Source organism: Mustelus asterias, chromosome 15 (genome assembly GCF_964213995.1).
Source record: "Mustelus asterias chromosome 15, sMusAst1.hap1.1, whole genome shotgun sequence".
Taxonomy (NCBI): domain Eukaryota; kingdom Metazoa; phylum Chordata; class Chondrichthyes; order Carcharhiniformes; family Triakidae; genus Mustelus; species Mustelus asterias.
Genome location: NC_135815.1, coordinates 43,461,182 through 43,483,148, shown reverse-complemented (window position 1 = coordinate 43,483,148; position 21,967 = coordinate 43,461,182). Strand labels below are relative to the sequence as shown.

Here is a 21,967-nt window from a genome sequence, read left to right as displayed (position 1 = left end):
ACAGACACGGGGAGAATGTGAAAACTCTACACAGACAGTGACCCAAGCCGGGAATCAAACCCAGGTCCCTGGCGCTGTGAGGCAACAGTGCTAACCACTGCAATAAGCCTCTGGTGACACACTAGCGATGTGTTTCTTGCTATGGGAACAGATGAATGTCTACCACTAAGTGTGAAAAGCAATACAGTAACAACTGTCACCATAATTTGTAAAACAATGGGTGGAATTTTCACAAAACATTACCAAGATCTTATGAAAAAAATTCCAAGTGTTGAACGAGTGAGTAAACGGGAATCGCGGTGGTTTTTTTTGGCGAGCTGCAAGTCTCAATCTTATGACACTTAGTGCAATAAAAGTCCCAGGATGCAATTCTCGCCAGCAAGAGGGGTGGGGGTAGGGAGGGGTCAGCCTGAGCTTGCCGGGGAAGCCTTCAACATCACTGGGGTCTGGTCAGACTGGTTTACTTAAAAACCTAGAATTGTTGAACAGCTCAAAACTTCAAGGCTTTCTTCAAACCGGAGGAAAGCAGAGACAGCAGGACCATGTTGTCCCATGAATGTCAGAGTCAGACTGTTAGCGTTGCCTACTTGGATATACATTCACAACAAACTGCTGCTCCGAGATTCCCCTGCCTTGGATATCATTGAGAAAGAAGCTTCCAATCCTACAGAGACAGTCTATGGATTACTTTCAGGCAAACTGAAAGTCATGCAGCCGAGTACCTTGCCCTGGGCTATGTCAAGAGAATGTTTTAATGAGACATGCTATTCGCCCATCCTTTCACGCAAGGATTTGAAATTTAACATGCCAGTCAACATGCCACCATTAGACATTATTCCAATTGTTGAATGGATACTGCAAAGCTCTGGATTTTAGGTCATGACAATCCCTATATGGCTGCATCAAACAAGAAGTTTTCATGTGCTGCCTTCTCATTCTGAAAAGATGTCAATATAATCTTAGATTCAGGACTACAACGAGCACACTGTAAAGAGCAGCAAAAGAAAGCACTGGTACAAGGCCAAGAGCAAATGTGCACTGTAAGTGATACTCAATGAATAGTTTTTTTTTAAACTTCTCTTTTGTGTGAACACAGTAAGAAGTCTCACAACGCCAGGGTCAAATCCAACAGGTTTATTTGGTATCATGAGCTTTCGGAGTGCTGCTCCTTCATCAGGTGAGTCATCTGATGAAGGAGCAGTGCTCCGAAAGCTCGTGATACCAAATAAACCTGTTGGACTTTAATCTGGTGTTGTGAGACTTCTTACTGTGCCCACCCCAGTCCAACGCCGGCATCTCCACGTTTTGGTGAACAGGTTTCTTTGGGTCAAGCTGTGCAATTGGAATTGGTGGAGGAAGCTAATGATAGAGATTAGTTTGAATGCAGGAAATGGACACCATGTCCTTGGGGTTAGAATGTGTTGGTGTTCAAGGGGAAAGCCACAGTTGGTCAGTGACAGGAAGTGTCCACTTCTGGAAATAATTGTCTACATTCTCCTTCCTGACCACCTAGTCCTCTCTCTAATCCACTTCTGATAGTGTAGCAAAGCCAGAGGCTTTATCCTCATCCTGCTGCTTAATTTTGCATCTCCAGGTAAATTATTGAGCACAATGGGGACTTAAGTTACACAATGGAATGTTCCAAAGAATGGAAAAATGGTTTAAACATCCTTGTCTGTTCCAGGGTTTCATGGTGTCTACGCCCCACTGCTGTGTGGCCATTTCTGATTCTGGTTATTAGCCATAGCTGCAAAAGTAAACCTGAGTTCTCAAGCATCACCAATTCACTCTCGGAGCCTCATCAAATAATTAAGGTTTGGTGGACACTGCAGAATGACATAGCATGGTTGTAATCTAGATAATGGTCAGGATTATACTCCTCAGGAGTGAAATTACCTGGGCATTTTCTGTTATATACAGCCTTAACAATCCTCCCCATAACACCCCAGATGCTTGAGAAGCATGGTAAAGAGTAAAAAGCTACTACCCTGACTAATTACTTTCCAATAGGAAACTATAAAGAACTTTTACCTGGCAAATGTGGTGTCAGTTATTTGCTTTTTACCAAGAATTAACTTTGCACTGGCTTAACTGGCAGGTGTCTTGTCCTATGATAAATTGAAGGATCATTTGTTGGAGGAGCAGTAATAACCTCCACAGCAGTGTCAGTTCTTGATATTGTCCGCAGATTATCCTTCAATAGTTGGCATAATTCAGTCACTGCCTTATATGTGAAGGGAAGATATCAAAAACGAGTCTCCACTTTAACATCAATGTAGAAGTGAGCATGTTCGAAAAGCATAGCCTTTTGTTCTTGGCTGTATTTGAATCTGAAAAAGTTGTGTCATCAAAAGATGGTTGATGCATTCATATAATACCATTGGAATAGCCAATGGAATTCCCACCATCCAATTTTGTTAACTAAAACATGTCTGTAATTGGTGCAACTCCAGCTTTGCATGTTCCCCACATGTCTGCGTGACTTTCCTCCATGTGCTCCAGTTTCCTCCCACAGTCTGAAAGACGTGCTGGTTAGGTCCATTGACCATGCTAAATTCTCCCTCAGTGTACCCGAACAGGCGCCACAGTGTGGCGACTAGGGGATTTTCACAGTAAATTCATTGCACTGTTAATGTAAGCCTACTTGTGACACCAAAAAAATAAACTTTAAACTCTTAACAAAACGAAAACTTGCACTAAAAAGGTTAAGTTGTGGTGGGCAAACCAAATATACTCACAATGTTCACTGCTGAAGCAGAGAAGTGCTCGCAATCAGGAAAACAAACTTCAATGTCGACCAAATAACAAAGCAGGTTGGTTTGAAACAAAAAGGAAAAGACTCCAAATCGGTCCTGGTCCACTTTCCTGTCAGGTACCTCCATGAAAGTCACAGCCTCTCTGAACTCATCAATTTCTATTTGCATAACTAACACAGAAAGGCCAATTTTATTTTCACTAGAGTAGTGATGAATTAGGCTGCACAAGGTCAGAGCATGATTTTAAAACTAGCACAAACAACCCATGAAGTGTGACACCACAGGTGGAACATTGGGGAATGAAGAATCTAGCATGTATAGGTGTGTTTGGCAGTTTTATGTCAGTATCTGAGAACCGCTGTTGAGAGGCGCACATAATTATTCATTAAAGCCCTTTGGTATGACATTTCCAATGGCAAGTGGCTGAAATTACTTCCATAGAATCTATAGAATCCCTACAGTGCAGAAGGAAGCCATTTGGCCCATCAAGTCTGCCCCGACTCTCCGAAAGAGGATCTTAACCTGGTAGAATTTAAATTCTAATAATAAATCTGGAATAGTAACAAAAAACTACTCTCAGTAATGACTATGAAACTATCATCAATTGTCCTAATGGTCCACCTGGTTCACTAATCTCCTTTAGGGGGAGGAAATCTGGTTGACTCTTAACTGTCCCCAATTTGAGATGGCAACAAGTGCTGGCCTTGCCAGTGACACCCACACCCAATGAAAGCAAGGTTCCCTCTGTTGGAACAGATTATGGCAATGAATTTAAGTGAGTTCTTTCCCTCCGGCACCACAGACAATTAAAGTTTATGGGTTTGTCCAAATTTAACTTTCGAGACGAACAAAAATAGCATAAATTAATATTTTCAAAGCCAGACATGACTAGGGCAATTATCCAGTGCTGGCCTCTCTGAACTATTTTTCCTCCTTCTCCACTATTATTCAGGCAGCATAACAAAGGAAAATTGAAGCTTCAATGTACTTTGGGAATAAGCTTTGAAGTGCTGATGGCCTTTTCTCATGCATCACTCTATTTATGCTCCTTTGCATGAGCAAGCTGCCCGGTTAATTGTACAGAGGGAACGACTGTCCAGGATTCAAACAAACTGAAACCCCAACATAATTCATGAATCTTATCAATGTGAATTCTGAATCTTAACTGAACTTCATGAATCACATAACCAAATCCCACTGGATTCAAAATTTCATTTCTCTGTTTTCTGACTCCCAACTGGGAATTCAAAAGTTTGCTGAACTATTTGCCAAATTCTACCTTATGAACTTATTCCTTAATTTCCTAACTACCTTCAGATCTAAATTGCTTTTCCAATATTTAGTGGTACACATTCAGGTTTAATCAACTATACGCCTGCACTCAAGTACCCCCTGGAGCTATATCTGTCATGCACACATTCTGTAAAACCCAACAGAGATTGCAATGAGTAAATTTCAAACGAAAAATTAGATTGAATTATTTTGCAGTAAAATACTTACTGAAGTTGAAGAGGTCCAGAGGCTTCAAACCACCACAATATTTTATTCCTAAAATATAATAAAAAATGAAAATAATGTAGGCTTTTGAATTTTCCCACCAAACAGATCAATGGTTTCTACTGTAGAAGTTTCCACATAACAGAAAATGTATATCATTGAAAAGTTAAAGAAATGCCTCGTTCTCAAGTACATTGAACAGGAATACGGGCAGATGAGCTTCTGTGCTGCCTAAAACCCGAGATAAGGGAAAATAGAGACTGCAATTATATAGTGCCTTTCATGATCTTAGCACTTTTTTTATAATCATTCGTGGGACATGGGCGTCACTGGCTGGGCCAGCATTTATTGCCCATCCCTAGTTGCCCTTGGAGGACAGTTGAGAATTAACTACATTGTTGTGGCTCTGGAGTCACTTGTAGGCCAGACCAGGTAAGGATGGCAGATTTCCTTCCCTAAAGGACATTAGTGAACCAGATGGGTTTTTCCGACAATTGACAGTGGTTTAATGAGCATCAGTAGATTCTTATATTTTTAATCAAATTCAAATTCCACCATCTGCTGTGGCGGGACTTAAACCCGGGTCTCCAGAACATCAACTCAGTTTCGGGATTAATAGTCCAATGATAATAACATCTCCTTACTTCACAGCAAATGAAGTACTTTTGGAAGTGTATCAAAAACATCAGGGAGAGGGCGTTCCCAATTTTTCATTTTGTTCTACTCTTTTGTTAGATTGTGCAGTAACAGGAAGATACCTGTAGAAGCTTATCAATAGTGATTGTGCCAAGACCTCTGTGGAATGGTGAGTCTGCAGGAGTCCTGGAGGCTGCTAAAAATTAGGGAAGAGTCCAGGAATATATTTAATAAAAGCAAAATACTGCTGGAGATCTGAAATAAAGGCAAAAAATGCTGCAGGTCCTGCAGCATCTGTGGAAAAAGAAACAGAGTTAACAATTCAAGTCCAATATAATTCTTCACCATAACCTCAGAAGAAGTTCTTCAGAATCAAAGCGTCATATTGGACTCAGAACGTTAACTATGTTTCTCTCGCCACAGATGCTGCCTGACCTGCTGAGATTTTCCAGCACGTTTTGTTTTTATTCCAAGAATACCTTTCCTAGGTGCTTTCCTCTCTCCTCAAGGTGTGGGGGCCTGAGGAAGAAACAGTTTGAACCAGGATTCTTATTTCCCTGTTTAGCTGTTTTTTTCCCTCTCTGGCTGCTGCTCTTCTTTGGATTGTCTTGTGCTTGAAGGAATGCTCAAGGCACCATGCAAATGGCCTAGGGCAGAATTCTCTGACTCCTCCCTTCCTCAAGTCCAATGCGCCTGAGGCAATCTGTGTCCCCTGGACACCCAGTGGGGACAATCTACACCCTTGGCTCTTGCAAATATAGTGCTGTGTGCTGTTGAATCCTTTCTTGTCCAACAATCAGATTGCAGAACAAGGGGCCAGTGTCCCATCAATCAGACCAATCGATAGTAGCATACTTAAATGTTTAGTCGAACAAACCATCAACCACGTTGTACCAAAAATAATTCTGTGCATACCAGCAGCCACAGCAGTTTCCCCACACATTTTATTATATAACACTAAAGATAAGTTTTATAGTAATACATTAAAAACCAATAATTCATTGAAAACAAAATTACAAACATCCCCACAAACTTCCCATCCATTATCTCTTCATTCCATTATCTTCCTCCAACATACAAGACACGTACCTCTTTTTGGAACTTTTACTTTACCTCTATTTCACCTCTACCTCTATTTTTATTTCCCGCTTTATTTCACTGCTTTAATCGCCCTCCGGACCCCCTTTCATGCTAACCAAAAGCACATGACATATCCACAGCCCTGAAATCCAGATCCCAGTACAGTATCTTAAGATACCAAAGCTGAATGTACATGCTGATAATTCCGACCTTGCTTCCCATTTGCGACCAACCCCATTCTGTTCTCATTTCCTTTCAAAACATTCCTCAGTGCTGCGGCTCTACTCCTGCCTCCTACAATTCCGGAAAGCTGCTGTGACTCTTGTTCACCACTGAGGCTCTGTCAGCTCTCCCTAGAGCTGAGCCCAGACCTGCCTCTAACCTTCCAAAAGGAAACACGGACTGGCCACTCATAGAATCATACAGTACAGAACCCTACAGTACAGAAAGAGGCCATTCGGCCCATCGAGTCTGCACCGACCACAATCCCACCCAGGCCCTACCCCCATATCCATACATATTGTACCCACTAATCCCTCTAACCTACGCATCTCAGGACACTAGGGGCAATTTTATTAGCATGGCCAATCAACCTAACCCGCACATCTTTGGACTGTGGGAGGAAACCAGAGCACCCGGAGGAAACCCACGCAGACACGAGGAGAATGTGCAAACTCCACACAGTACTCCACACTCCACACTCTACGCAACCATGTTCAAAAAGCTAGTGCTATTTGAATTCATGGAGTTGCCAGCTATTTTTACTCACCATCAGACAATCAACACAGAGTGACACAGTGGCACAGTGGTTAGCACTGCTGCCTCTCAGCACTAGGGACACAGGCTCGATTTCCGGCTTGGGTCACTGTGCGGAATCTGCATGTTCTCCCCGTGTCTGTATGGGTTTACTCCAGGTTTCCACCCACAGCCCGAAAGATGTGGCCATGCTAAATTCTCCCTCAGTGTACCCAAACAGGCGCTGGAGTGTGGCGACTAGTGGATTTTCACAGTAACTTCATTGCAGCGTTAATGTAAGTCTACTTGTGACTAATAAATAAACTTTAAAACTGAAAAACTCGTGTGATAGAATGAAGAAAAGGTAACAGCTTCATTCACATTGGTACAGCTGGCTGATGTCAAGATTTTAGGTTTTTCTATAATTTTTGCATTTATTTTATTCAGGAATAGGCTTATGAATGGGACAAATTAATCAGAATTTGCATTCTTCCAATGCAACAAGTAATAAAGCAAATTAGTGCAACAAAGATAGAGATTTTACAGAAAAAAAGTGGAACAGAAAAACACAGACGGGAGAACAAGGAGACACTTATAGGAAGAGAGATTTTTAAAATATGTCTGGAAGCAATGCAAGGGGAGCTCAATGAGTCTGGAATTAATTTTGGACTTGAAATAGAAAAGCTCTTGCTTTCTATAAGAATTAAATACCACTTCGTATCCCACCAGGCACCTGGCAATGAATGCACAATATTTGGAACAGGCCAAAATCGACCAAAGTAAGTACAAGATGGCTGCAGAGGATGTCATGGTGTTTATATCTAATTTCATATTGACAAAAAAATAATTACATGATATAGATTTTTCAAATTGTATTAAATGCAAGTAAGAGATCCCTTTTTAAAAAAAAGGATAATTGCAGGTATGAATTACTTATAATGGTTGCATATATTGATTAAATTTTGAAGGTAACACTTTCTTTAAATGGCTACATTTGTCATCTGAATCTTAATGAGCACAATGGAAGCCTCCACAAATTGGTGGGCATGTTTGTAGAAGTAAACCTGAGAGTCTTATTTGAGGCTGGACCTGCGATAGACAAAGTATAAATTTTGCCCCACAGTTTAACTGTTGTGTAATATTACAAACACATGCAATGATATTTTTCTGTTCACCAAGGCGAATTGGGCTTCTATCATGTGCCTAAAAACAGCAGTCTAAAACGTAGCCTATCAACTATAACAATAACGTTATTCCTCTATCACTGCATAGAAAAAATTCACAAACTACAGAACAAAGAAAGGTAATACCTGGACCTGTTGGGCCAAATGACCTTCCCATGCGGTAAATTCTATGTAATTCTATGCAACTGTAAAATTGGTCAGTAAAATATGAAAAAACACCACTACTATAACATGCTATATTACACAAGGTTCAAGTGGCATAAAAATATTTTAAGGAGTATGTAATTTGAACACATAGGCCGGATATTTTCTCTAAGCTACTCCCATTCCATTGGCATAACTTTGCCAGATGTGCAGCATAAATAGGATGTCAGATTTCTTGCACAATTACAGCAGTTATGGAGGGGGGGAATCAGCTCTGAGGGAATTATCGGCCATAACTTTCTCATACTTTTATGTTTGTCATTTTTCCTATAAAGGATTTACAGAGAATGATGCTTCAAACTAAAATCATTCACATTTTAAACAAACAAAGACTTGCAATTATATAGAAATTTTGCAAATATATTTATGGAGAAGAAAATACTTTTGAAGTCTAGTCACTTCTGCAATGAAGGAAACAATGCAGCCAACTGGCCAACAGCAATTTCTGCAAACAGAAATAGTGAGATAATCTGTTTTAAAAACTCGCTTGAAAGATAAATATTGGTCAGGTAACCAGGGAAAATTCCCTTGCTCTTCAAATAGTGCCATGGATTGTTTTTTTAGGGACCTTGGTTTGAAATTTTATCTGAAATATGACAACTCTGACAGTGCAGCATTCCTTCAGTACTGCATTTAAAGTGCAATCCATATTATCAGCTCAAGTCAGAGGCAAGAGTACATTAAGGCTGACACCTTGTTTTAAACTGTATTTTTTAAATAAGGTACAGAAGAATGGCTGTGTAGGAAATCCTAACAATACTTGTCATATGTGATCTGTGGGCCATCAGCAACCATCAGAGGGTGTTTTCCTGCTATTATACCTGGCTGTCCCCCAGAGGAAAATGAGAAGGGGTGAATCACTATCATTTACCGAAGAGAATTCCAAACTTCTTTTTAAGTTTTAAGTTTATTTATTAGTGTCACAAGTAGGCATTAACACTGCAATGAAGTTACTGTGAAGATCTCCTAGGCGCCACACTCCGGCACCTGTTTGAATACACTGAGGGAGAATTTAGCATGGCCAATCCACCTAACCAGCACATCTTTCAGATTGTGGGAGGAAACCGGAGTGCCCGGAGGAAACCCACACAGACACGGGGAGAACGTGCAGACTCCGCATAGACAGTGACCAAAGCCGGGAATTGAACCCAGGTCCCTGGCGCTGTAAGGGAGCGCTGTGCCACCGTTCTGACCACTTCTACCATAATTTCTAACATTCTACCAACTTCTACCATCATTTGTGTGTAAAAGTTTTCTCTAATTTGGCTCTAATGTTTAGACTGTGAACCCCAGTTCAAGACTCTCCAACCAGCAGAAATAGTTTATCGACCCCATTTATTTCTCTGGATATCTTGAAAACACCTCTCAAATCACCCCTTAACCTTTTAAATTCCAGAGAATACAACCCCAGTTTCTGTAATATCTCCTCTTAATTTAACCTTTAGAGTCGAGGAATCTGGTAAAATCTATGCTGTGCCTTGGTGCCCACAACTGTTCACAACCAATTATCTTACACGCACCGCATCTAACTGATCCAATATGCAGTAACAAGAAACGCTGCCTCCTAGTGAACCCATAGTTGATGCAGTTTAGATAAATGTTTTCATAAGAGGGAGAATACTGAACCATGTCGAAACAATTTTGTGGTAAAAGGTAAATGATCCCAGATATTATGATTAACCTTGCTTTACATAATGATATCACCTCCATGTGTTGGATTCTGTCTTGAGATCCTGTTTGTTATTTACCCAACCAACCACTTAGAGAATGATTCTTTTAACAGCTGGCTCACCCTTCCCAATTTTCTTTTGCCACCACGTTCGACAAAATTATTATTTTTTAAAAGTCACTTCCTCCTCACCAGAAACTCAACCTCAGTGTACCCGAACAGGTGCCAGAGTGTGATGACCAGGGCATTTTCAAAGTAACTTCATTGCAGTGTTAATGTAAGCCTACTTATAACAAATAAATAAACTTTAAAACTTTAAGCTCCAACTCAGGACAGGAACCGGTGCTGCAATGGTGACAGCAATGAATGATTTGATCGAGAAATGCATGGAAAATGTGGTTTGAGAAGGAGAAGGGTATAAGGTGAAGGGGAGCTCGCCCTGCTGCGGTTCTCTGTCCCTTTAACAGCCCCGCTGCTGCTGAGTCCACAGCAAAGCACCGGCTTCATTCCGGGAGGCCGCCCATTGGCTGCCAATGATGTCATGCGGGGCGGACAATGGGGTCCCGCGCCCCCTCTCTCTCGTCCAATGAGGGAGCGGGGCCCGACTCTCGCGGCCGCTGATTGGTTGGTGCAGGGTAAGGGGCGGGGCTACGTTTTGGAAGGCGTGTCTGAGCTTGAGAGCCCATTGGTCGGTCCCCCTGTCAATCACCCCGGCGGCCCCGCCTGCCCCGTCAGGTGAAGGGAATGCGCTGTGGGGAAAGTTTGGCTGAATTAAAGTGGCAGCGGCGGGCGCTGCTCTTAGTGAGTGAGAGAGGGGGAGAAATCAGTGAGTGAGGAGGCAGTGAGTGAGGGGAGGAGGCAGTGAGGGAAAGAGGCAGTGAGTGAGGGGAGGAGGCAGTGAGGGAAAGAGGCAGTGAGTGAAGGAGGCAGTGAGTGAAGGAGGCAGTGAGTGGAGGAGGGAGTGAGTGAAGGAGGGAGGCAGAGTGAAGGAGGGAGGCAGTGAGTGAAGGAGGGAGGCAGAGAGAGAAGGAGGGAGGCAGTGAGTGAAGGAGGGAGGCAGAGAGTGAGTGAGGCGGGGAGAGAGGGGGATAAAAGTCTTTAAACCCATAATAAATAGAGTAAATAGGAGGAGTTAGCGCTGTGAGTAGATGCAGTGAAGTTGCTGCTTCCTCCTTCCGCACTCTGCTGCTGTGGAGAAGTTTGAGTGAGCCCGCCTCTCTGTGTTTAAATTGAACACACTTCCCCGGGACAGCCAGTGTGTTGCAGCCTGCCGCTTGCCCAAATGCAGGCGCCCGTGGCCGCCGTGTATTTTTAGCCGGCGATTGCCCCCTTTTTTTGCAGCCGGCAGGACCAATGCGTGCCTGTGCACCCAGTGCGCTCCCCTCCCCTCCCTCTGCTCTGATGCTGACAGCACACTCGATCCGCTCTCAGTCCACCTCCTGCACGGCTGGCCAACGGGGCTCCTGCACATCATCCTGATGCCTCCATCCCCTCTGGACGAACGGATTGTCGGGGTGGTGGCATTGCCGAGGCCGGTCAGACCGCAGCAACTCCGTCTCCGCCTGGACAGCGGCGGCTACGTGGCTTCTTCTTCTTCCCCCGGAGCGAGTGAGAGGAGGGCGGCAGGCGGCGGTGAGCCCACAGCCCGGAGCCCGACCCCCAGCAGCCCGGCGGCGGCGGCGGCTGAGCTCCCGTTCCGAGGCGGTAACTTCACGTATATGCCATCATCTAGCGGCTCGGTGCGCTCCCTGTCCTGCGGATGCAGCGGCGCTAGTTGCTGCACGGTGACCAGCTACCAGAGCCAGGGAGGAGGCAGCAGCACCGGCACCAACCTGCTCCCAGCCCCGGCTGCCAAGCTCGGCACTCCGGTCAACTGCCCCAGCTGTGCGGCCAGCCCCATGGTCAGCGGCGGCGGCAGCAATGAGAACGGCGGCACCACCCTGAGCCCCCCGGCTGGGGCTGCTGCTGCTGCAGCTGGGACCGGGGGAGCCCCCCTCTCCCCCCCGCTGCCCGGAGTCCGCACCATCCACCCCGCCGAGCTGGCCAAGAAGCTGAGCCGCTGCAGCAAGGGCCCCCCGTCCTCCCAGAGCCAGGCTCCGGTCATCATCGACTGCCGCCCCTTCATGGAATACAACAAGAGCCACATCCAGGGAGCCGTCCACATCAACTGCTCGGACAAGATTAGCAGGAGGAGGCTGCAGCAGGGCAAGATCACCGTGCTGGATCTCATCTCCTGCCGGGAGGGCAAGGACTCCTACAAAAGGATTTTCTCCAAGGAGATCATAGTTTACGATGAGAACACTAACGAGCCCAACCGAGTGATGCCCTCTCAGCCTCTCCATATAGTGCTGGAGTCCTTGAGACGAGAAGGCAAGGATCCACTGGTTTTAAAAGGTAGACTTTTGGAAATGTTCTTATTTAAACCAGAGAAAGTTTTTGGATGAGGGTTGGGGGGGGGGGGTAATAATGCATGCTATCAAAAGCACAGCCTTTTATTTCTCAATATTCAATTGCCTCCTGATAAAGCCACACTTTAGAGTTGACAAGTCATTTGTAAACACTCCACCCTGCGGAACTAAATCAGCCCTTTTCAAGTCTCCACTACACTATGCATTTTAGGCACCCGCCTGAACTTCTCATGGGTAAAAGCAATCGGATTGGAAGTAAATAAGGTGACCTGTGTTTATTTCTGATTCGTGAATGAAAAATCCCGTTTTGCAATGTCACATTGGGGCAACGCAGGAACAACATCCTGCAAACGAATCCAGTATGTGTAGCACGTCACCCTGGCTGCTTGTGCATTACTGCTTTCCTAGGACAGAAATCGAGGGGAATAGGTCCATTAATGATGATTCATGATCTGCAGGTATTAACAAGTTCTGAAAGGTCCCGATTGCATGGCGAGCCTAATCTCCGATACGGCATCATTAGCGATATCGGAATGAATGATATTGACCTTGTTTGGTTCTGAATGCAATGCAGTAAATGCATTTTTTTTTCAATTCCATTGCAGTAAATGTATCATGTTAAGGAGTGAGCAGCAGCAGTATTTATTGATGGCCTTTACAATACCGAATGCAAAACGGCTTAGCAGCTGCAGCACTGACCTTCTTGACCAGATTGATGTGGCTCTGAATCCTAAAGCGGCTTGTCACTCAAATCTGTCCGCAACAGTTGGGATTGAATTCTGCCAGTCTGAGCCAGGCTGCTAGGTGGAGCACTTTTTCTAGCAGTGGGTTTTGTTTCAAGGACAATGAAAAATAAGTGATATTGCCCACCTAGTTTCACCACAGCATGCCTTCTCCTGTGGGTTAGCTGTAGAGCATGGTTGGGGAAATCTGACCTTCACTGTCGTGAAGGCATGCCTGAAAAATAGAGGCCCCATGGTGAAAAAAGTGCAAAGGTGGTAGGTAGAACAGGAGAGATTAAATTAGAAACTATATGATGGAAGTGTGATACAATATTAGTAATACCATGAGCAACAGAGACTACTTTGTAAATGATGAACAGAATACTCAGAAGCAGAGATGATGGCCAGTCTTTATAAGTGATTGGTTTGGCCATGGGTTATTTAAGTGTGTCCGGTTTTGGAAAGATATCAAGACCATGCAGATGTTGCAGACAAGATTTACTAAGATGATTCCAGGAACTAGAGGCTTAGTGATGAGGAGAGACCCGAGGAAATGGGCTCCACTTGTGTAGTTAAGCAACCTTCTTAACAAGTGATATAAGAAGCAGTATCATGCCTAAAGACAAGGCTTACGCAAATGCGAGAAAAGTGGAAATTAAGCAGACTGTTAAATTATCAAATGCAAAGAGATACTAAATGCTCATGGGGAACAAAACAAGGGATACCAAGGCAAACAATGTGTTTATAAATCTATTAAGATAGAGAGTGGTAAAGGGGAATGTGGTTTCATTAAAGAGTGAAGGTAAAACAATAATGAAGCTATTACATTAGTATTTTGCATCCCTTTCCGCTGTGCAGGGAGGGAACAAAATATGAGCGATACAAGGGAGCTTAACAATAAGACAAGGGCAAGAACTTGGTATCTTTAATCCAAGTTTGAAAAATGGTAATGGAAAAAATAATAGAACGAAAGATGGACACAACGGGTGGCACAGTGGTTAGCACTGCTGCTTCACAGCTCCAGGGACCTGGGTTCGATTCCCGGCTTGGGTCACTGTCTGTGTGGAGTTTGCACATTCTCCTCGTGTCTGCGCGGGTTTCCTCTGGGTGCTCTGGTTTCCTCCCTCAGTGCAAAGATGTGCGGGTTAGGTTGATTGGTCATGCTAAAAATTGCCCTTAGTGTCCTGAGATGTGTAGGTTAGAGGGATTAGTCGGTAAATATACAGGGATATGGGGGTAGGGCCTGGGTGGGATTGTGGTCGGTGCAGCTTCGATGGGCCGAATGGCTTCTTTCTGTACTGTAGGGTTTCTATGATTCTCTGAGACCTGATGGCTTTCAACTCATGATGTTCAAAGAAATGGGTGAGAAAATTATAAATGCATTAGTCATTTTCCAAGGCTTTCCAGATTTGGTTGGAAAATGGCAAATGTCACTCATTATTTAAGAAGGGAAGATGGGAGAAAATGGGCAGCTACAAACCCTACAGTTTAACATCAGTTGCGTGCAAGTTACTGGAATTTGTCCTGAGAGGCAGAGTGACTGAGTGTTTGAACAAGAATAAACAGATCAAAGAGAGCTAAGTTAGACGTGTGATGGGTAGACCATGTCTGATTAATCTAATTCCTTTTTTGAAGAGGCCACTAGCATGGTGGACAGGAGACCGTCTATATATGGTGTCAAAATGAGCATTCAGGATGCTTTTAACAAAATTCTGCACAAGATGTCATGAACAAAAAAAGAGAATTGGGGATAAAAATGTGACATACTTCAATAATCAGTTGGCAGGTCGATGACAGAAATAGGGATAAACTAATTAGAGGGATGTGACGGGTGATGATCCCCAGTTACCCGAAGCCTCAACTTTTCATCATATATCTTAATGACTTGAAGATTAGAGCATTGTATTATAATAATAATAAAGCAGACGGCACTAAAGGCAGAATAAATTGTGTGGATTGGAGCAGGAAGTTACAAAGGGACATAGACAAGTGAATGGACAAAATTATTCACTATGTACCTAAAAAAAAATCAACGGAGTTATTTTTTTAGAAGGTTGGAAACATAGAGGAGCAAAGAAAATTTGGAGTCCAAATACTTGATCATTAAAAGCGCGTAGAGAGGTACAAAGAACAATGAAATGTTGGCCTCAATCTTGAAGGCTGAAGTACAAAGGGAGGGGAAGTTGTGCTTCAATTGTACAGAGCCTTGATCAGATCACATCTGTATACTGCATTCAGTTTAGGGTATCACACCTCAGGAAGGATATACTCACCAAGGTGAAGATGCAGTGGAGGTTCCTCAGGATAACTAAGGGTTAGGGGATTAAATTCGAGGGAGAAATTACAAAAACCTGGCTTGTTACTCCTTGAGTATGGAAGATTGTGTGAACAGATCCAATGTGTTTAAAATGTTCAGATTCAATACAGAGAAGATGCAGAGAAACTCTTTCATCTCGTGGAAGAATCAAAAATAATGTATTTTTATTAGTTTCATTATTATCTTGTAATTAGAGCTACACCATGAAATAAACCTTTTCATGCAATAGGTAATAGAAATCTAGTGTTCTCTCCACTTAAAAAAAAGTTTGTGGATGAAGGAATTGTTAGAGCTTTCAAGACAGATGAATATACCTTTTGCTAGGCGACATTATCAAAGCTAAATAGGTTTGAGGTATGGATCACTTATGATTCGATTGAATGGCTTACTCCTAAGAGTTCACTAACATAGCATGTACTAAAATCATCCTCCTTTCTGGCTGGGGTCATTACCATCTTAGCTGAGGATGAGTTACATAAAACACAAACAGGACACTCAGCACAACTATTCAGTCCTGATGTTCATACTCCCCACAATCTTCCCGTGATACTTGCCTCATTTCGCACATCTTTCTATTCCCTTTCCTCTGCTTTTCTATGTTTATCTTAAGATTGCCTGAATCACTTTCTATGGTGGTGCATTACACATTCTAACCACTGAGTGAAGACATTTCTCCTTATTTCCCCATTAGATTTATTTGTATTTTTATTATTACTTTCCTCTGAATTCTTTATTGGATTTGAGTGACTATCTTATATTTATTGTCCTAATTATGGACTTGCTCATGCGTGGAAATGCTCTGTGCATTTCATAATTTTAAAGACCTTTTATTATGTCACTCCTCAGTCTTCACTTTCCTGTGGAAGAGAATCCCCAATTATTCAATCTTTTCTGATAGTTCCACCCCCTCAGTTCTAGTGTCATCCTTAAAGATCTTTTGGCTCCTTTTTGAGTGTGTCTATTTTTTTGCAATATGGAGACCAGAGCTGTACTCAGATCTCTCTGGATACGTAATGGGAGATCAATGAAGTGCAGCTTCTGAAATCTTAAAAAGGATAATTAACTGAGCCCTATATCAGTGGTCCTTCTTCTTTGGTCATCTATTCAGAATAAGTAGTGGGTCTTGTGTTGAGTAGAGTTTAGATAGAAATGTTTGAAATATTGCATTTCACAATGCTTGGTTTGATTTTTAATGCACTTGCATTTGTATCCAAAATCCAATTGTAGGGGAATGTACATTTAACATAGTTTCGATCCATTTCAAATCCTAGGTGACTAACCTTGGCAAATGCAGGAATAGCTGTGAAACTGGAAGGAATCTTTCCATCAGTAGAAAACAGGTGTAGAATTGCCATTATTGGCTTACTATCTGCCAAACAGTTTTTCACTCTAAGTGCCAAAAAACAAATCTGCATGTACAGATAATGACCTAAAAGAGAGGGCACTGACTTATCCCTCCATTAGGTTCCTCCCTTCCTCAACATTAACGGAAATACAGCTGTGTTTTGAATTTCACAGCTAGTTCAGAAGACATGGGACAATCTTTGGTCTTTACCACATGGGTGTTAAAGAACAAAAGCACAGAAAGGTACAGGTGATGGGGAGGATCCTGCCTCGCCTAACTTTCCTTTCATTCCAATGAATAGGAACAAATGAGTTCTGTAAGGGTCATGCAGTGTTCTCTCCCAGATTCTCCTTTTTATAATCCACTGACTCAAGAACAGCTTCTCTGCTGCCATCATCCCTTCAAATGGACCTAATTTATATTAAGCTGATTTTTCTCTATACCTTAGCTATGACTGTAACACTATATTCTGCACCTTCTCCTCTCCCTCCTTTATGTACTCTATGAATGGTATGCTCTGTCAGTGTCGCTCACAAGAAACAATACTTTTCACTGTATCCCAGTACCTGTCATAGTAATAAATCAAATCATCACCCTGGTAATACCAGTGGCAAAAGACCTAACAGGTACCCATGGACCTATTGGCACACTCATCCTCTCTTTGTTTGATGCCCAAGGAGTTAAAAGTCAGCATGACCTCCAAATTGATGTGTTATAGTTACAAACGAAAGTGCAAGACAACAAGCGACTTGGCCAAATTTTGAAGAAAACAACTTGCAAGCATAATGGGGAATATATTAAGGCTTGAGCTACATCAGATTTAAAATGTGGGGAAAGGGCAAGGAAACAGCATTATGTAAAAAGCATTTTATAGTTCACCAGCACTGAATTTTTAAAAGTTCAACCACTTTAATGTAAAGATGATTTTTTAAAATTTATGCGCCACATCTATGGAAGAATGTGAGATTCAGCATGGCATTTTTTTTCAGCTTTGCTCTTCAAAGGATCAGTGTATATTTATAATCGAAATGACTGCGCCTGTATCCAATCCCCGTTTATGTTTGTAAACACTGTTGCTTAGAGATGACCTGTCTAAGTCTAGAGCCCAGGACTGGACGTTGTCCACTCCAAGTTTGGTATTGCCTAGTGGGGCTATTACTGTTTCAGTGGTGCAGAGGCATCTGGATATAAATTGATCAGGAGGCCACAGTTGTTTGTGGGATTGAATTACTTTAAGTTTGAATTGATAATTGTTCAGGAGGGGAGGGTGTTGATAACAGTTCCGATTGCACAAAGCTCTCATGAACTGGAAATAAACAGTTTAAATTTGCAAACAGGAACCAGGCTAATTTTCACCAAATTTGCATATAACCTATTGAGTCAGAAGGGACTTCTGATAATTTGCTTGTATCAGGACGTCATGAAGGATTTGCTTATAACTGATTTGTGTATGCATTTTACTTTTTGTAGGTCAGTCCTGATGATCTCAAGCTATTAAAGTTGTAGAATTAAACAAAGTTTTAACAATGTCCAGTACACTTTGATTTTTTTGCAAATACATTAAGTATTTGGAGTAATTGAACTTCGTTCTTCAACTCCATTCTCCCCTTTGCTCTTCAGATCAGGTATAATTACATTTGAAATACAGTTGCACCAAGTAACATGAAGAAAAAACAATTGCTTTAGGCTGAATGTTAATTATGTCGCACTTTGCAGGAATTGAGGGATCTTTAAATGTCGTAAAGGCATGGTTAAATGTCTTCTGCTAAAACTTTGCGCAATCAATTGCTGGTTTTAATGCTAAAATGACCTGAATGTTAAAGAACAATCGGAGATCACAGGAAATTAAACTGGGTGCCTTTGGGACTATTTGTACTCGAAAGTAATTGTCGCGTTACATTTTGTCATGACATTCTAGTTTCTGACACCTGTAGAGCAGACTGTGAAATGACAATTAGTCAGCTGTATCAGCTAATGACTCCTTTGATCTATTAAAATTCCAATTTAGTACTCATTACCTAAAATAAGAGTTCTTATTTCTCCGAAATAAAGTGAGCACCAGATAATTGTCCAAGCTAAATTCTCCATTATGGATACTATAATATTGATTTTCTGCAGATATTTCTGATTTTATAAAAATAACATCAACATGCATTAAAAGTTTAATTCCAAATTCATTTGCATCCATGTACAGTATCTGAAAACAATAAGTGGACATTTTGTCTGTCATACCTCCTGCTTGGGTGCTACAGTTCTATAGACTCGTTTTATGTCTCACTTTAAGCTGTTTGTTTCAGGTTTTTACCTTCAAAAGCCAGCAAGAAATCACAACAGGCAGGAAACATATCAATTTCAGGCAACAACAAGGATGAGAAATATCCATCAAAAATGGTTACCGAACAACAGCAGCCAATAAAAAAGTGGCTAAAGCAACAAATTACTTCTATAAAATATATAGATTTTGTTTTTTCTTCACTGCCACCTTGCGTTTTGTATGAGGCTGAGTCCTTTCTGTTGGAAATAGGTTTAGATGTAACAGACATAAAAGACACAACATTATTGAACTTGCCTGTATAGCAGAAAATGCCTAAAGTACATTTTTCTTGGAGGCCTATACCTATTTGAGAAGCCAGGGCTTTGACTTGTAGCAATTTCTCAGACATATCACTCTTCATTCAGGAAACTTAATTCAATCGGCTATAAATCTAAATAGGCACTGTGTAGAAATTCCTATTTTTAAAATAACGGTGAGACTTGCTTTTAACATGCAAGGGTTTTATTTGAGAAAGCCTCCACTGTCTTAAGTGGGAAATTATTGAGAATAAAATCCATAAACTTAAATAGACATATTTACTTCCACTAAGTAACAAAAGTGCAATCTCATTTTTCAGGAAATAATCATACTTGCGTCAGGAGGAAGATCTTGACCACTCATACTTTCACGCACTTAACAACGCCCTTCTAGCATAGGATCTGATATTCTGGTATCATTGGAGATCTGCTAGTGTGCATCTATATATTGGAAGACCAGATTTCGATGATGATACTGTTTGTCCTCAGATTCTGATATATTTTTCAACGTGCAAAAGGTTAGCAACTTGTAGTGAGGAAGAGATAATTGGTGAATTGAAAATCACCACAAACTGCTGGCTGATTTGTATCACTGTGGTATTAGCTATGTGGAATTGGCATCTTGAGATGAACCTTCCTGTGAATTTCATGACGATGCTGCATTTGCACATTAATTATTCGTTCACTCCCTCGCAATGAAATCGTTGTTCCCTGATTTTATTTCTCTTTCTATACCCGATTTGACATTTGATTTCTCTTTCTATACCCGATTTGACATTTGATTTATCCATTCTCATGCAACCACCTCCTCGATGTTTTTCTGTTTATAACTCAATCCTTAATCTTTTTGGAGAGACCCTGTTTGTTCTGTTGTTTTCAAGGGTCTCTGATACCTTGTTGCCCCCACCGTGATGTTATCTACTCACATTAACAACACATTTGTGGGCAGATTTTAAAAAAACAAAATGTAGGCAAACCAGCCTAACTAACGGGGCATGGCGTGAGATGCCCCACTCCAGCAAATTCTAGATTACAGTGTGTAACACTCATTTTGGGCATCCTATGAGTGTCGCGCTTTTTTAATTTGCTGATTTTTGTGCCGCACCTTGCATTGAAACATATGTCAGAATCTGAGGACAAACGACATTATTGATCTGAAAAAGGACTAGCAACTTGTAGTGAGGAAGAGATGACTTTGTGAATTGCAAATCACCTCAAACTGCTGGCTGATTTGTACTACCAGGGCATTAGCTATGTGGCATCTTGTGCTTTCCTTCCTGTCCCTTGACAAAAATAATCTGATCTCAAATTGGTCCAGGTATAGCATTCAAATATGTCAACCAATTACCTCTTGCCACTTTAATGGGACTGACTCTCTTCCATATTGGTAACAGAACACACATTGTTAATGGCATGGTATAGTTCCTTGTCTTTACAAGGGGAGAGTCAATGATCAGGCAGGTTGACCTCCCGGGCTAGGGTAGAGTCAATGATCAAGTTAGCCGATGAGATTTAACCGAGGCGTCGCCTGATGCAATTTTTCAAAAGCCATCTCGGCCTTTTGGCTAAGACAAAGTGTCAGATCAAGCCCAGCATGGGATGCAATGCCTCATCTTGTCAATTTGGATCTTTTGGATCTCTTGTGGGGGCCATGAATTGGATTCAATTTGAATTTTTTTTGGATGGAATTAAAATTTACAAAATAATTTAACTGTACAACCCAAACTTAACAATGTGCAGTGCACATGATGTTGTTAGTATGTTTAGTAAGGGATATCAATAATTTTATTTACTACCGATGCCATTAAGTTTATCAAAAAGCTGCAACATTGTACCTTGTAAGTAAAGATTTGCCACTTTATTTTAAATATAAAATCACACCCCTTTAAAATGAGAATATTCTGTAATTTACTGTTTATTCATCATAACCATCTGCCTGGCTTCTAAAGGCCATAAAATCTTATTATATGCAAAGCTCAAATGGAAGAAAAATCCTCAAAGTGCACTGAAACGATTCAGTGCCTGCAGGACTGAAGCATTTCTGTAATTAATTTGTAAAGCCATCCTGCAGAACACACTCACTACTTGTGTGAAGTCCTTGGCACCTTTTGTTGCCATGTTCCATCTGAACTTCTAGTAACTGGACTGTAAAGGTAAAGTGCCCTGAAAATTATTTTTCCGTCTGCATTAAAAGAGGCTGGCATCTTTGACCTTGTAGCTTTCTTCTGTGGAAGGCCACCCCCTACTCACTGCTTCTATGAAACTACTTTGTATTTTTTTTAAAAGGCACCTTTGCTGAAGTAAAAATGTACCAGTGGCTATTTCGGAGTGTGATGGTTTCTTCCATGCAGTTTGTTCCAGTACTTTAGCCTCTTGTGAAAATTTCCTAAGGAGCTGAAAGCTTTTTCTTAATCTGGGCTCGGGGACTTTCAATTATCGGAAGGTTTGATATTTCTTTCTTAACAGGCCCAAATTTTTTTAACCATGTAGAACTGTGCATTTTCACAACAGAGGATATTTAGCATACCTTGTTCCCTTGCTCAAAATCCACAATTAATTCCCCATTGCTGTGTGGTTTTTTTTTCCATGGATCAAATATGTATTCACTATTCTCTTAAAACATGCCATAATCACACTTTCTCGTAAAGAGCTCCATGCTTTAATAATGTTTTTGCATTAGAAATTTCCTCTAACCTGCTCATCATTCTCTTGGTTACGATTTTAAAATGATGGCCCTTGCCGTTTACTCCCTAACCAGTAGAGGTGGTTTATCCCTATCAAAAGTCAATGTTGTTGGGTTGTTTGTAACTTTGCCTACCCACACTCGCCTTTTAATCCAATAT

General features: G+C 41.6%; 1 protein-coding gene across 1 annotated transcript in view; it reads left to right on the top strand.

The window, feature by feature from the left end:
- The first annotated feature begins 10,641 nt into the window (after positions 1-10,641).
- Positions 10,642-21,967, top strand: part of dusp10 (dual specificity phosphatase 10) — a 40,142-nt gene continuing 28,816 nt past the window's right edge. Inside the window, exon 1 of the mRNA XM_078229838.1 lies at positions 10,642-12,155. Within this exon, the coding sequence (XP_078085964.1) occupies positions 11,240-12,155 (916 nt within the window). The 5' untranslated portion in view covers positions 10,642-11,239. The remainder of the gene's footprint in view (positions 12,156-21,967) is intronic.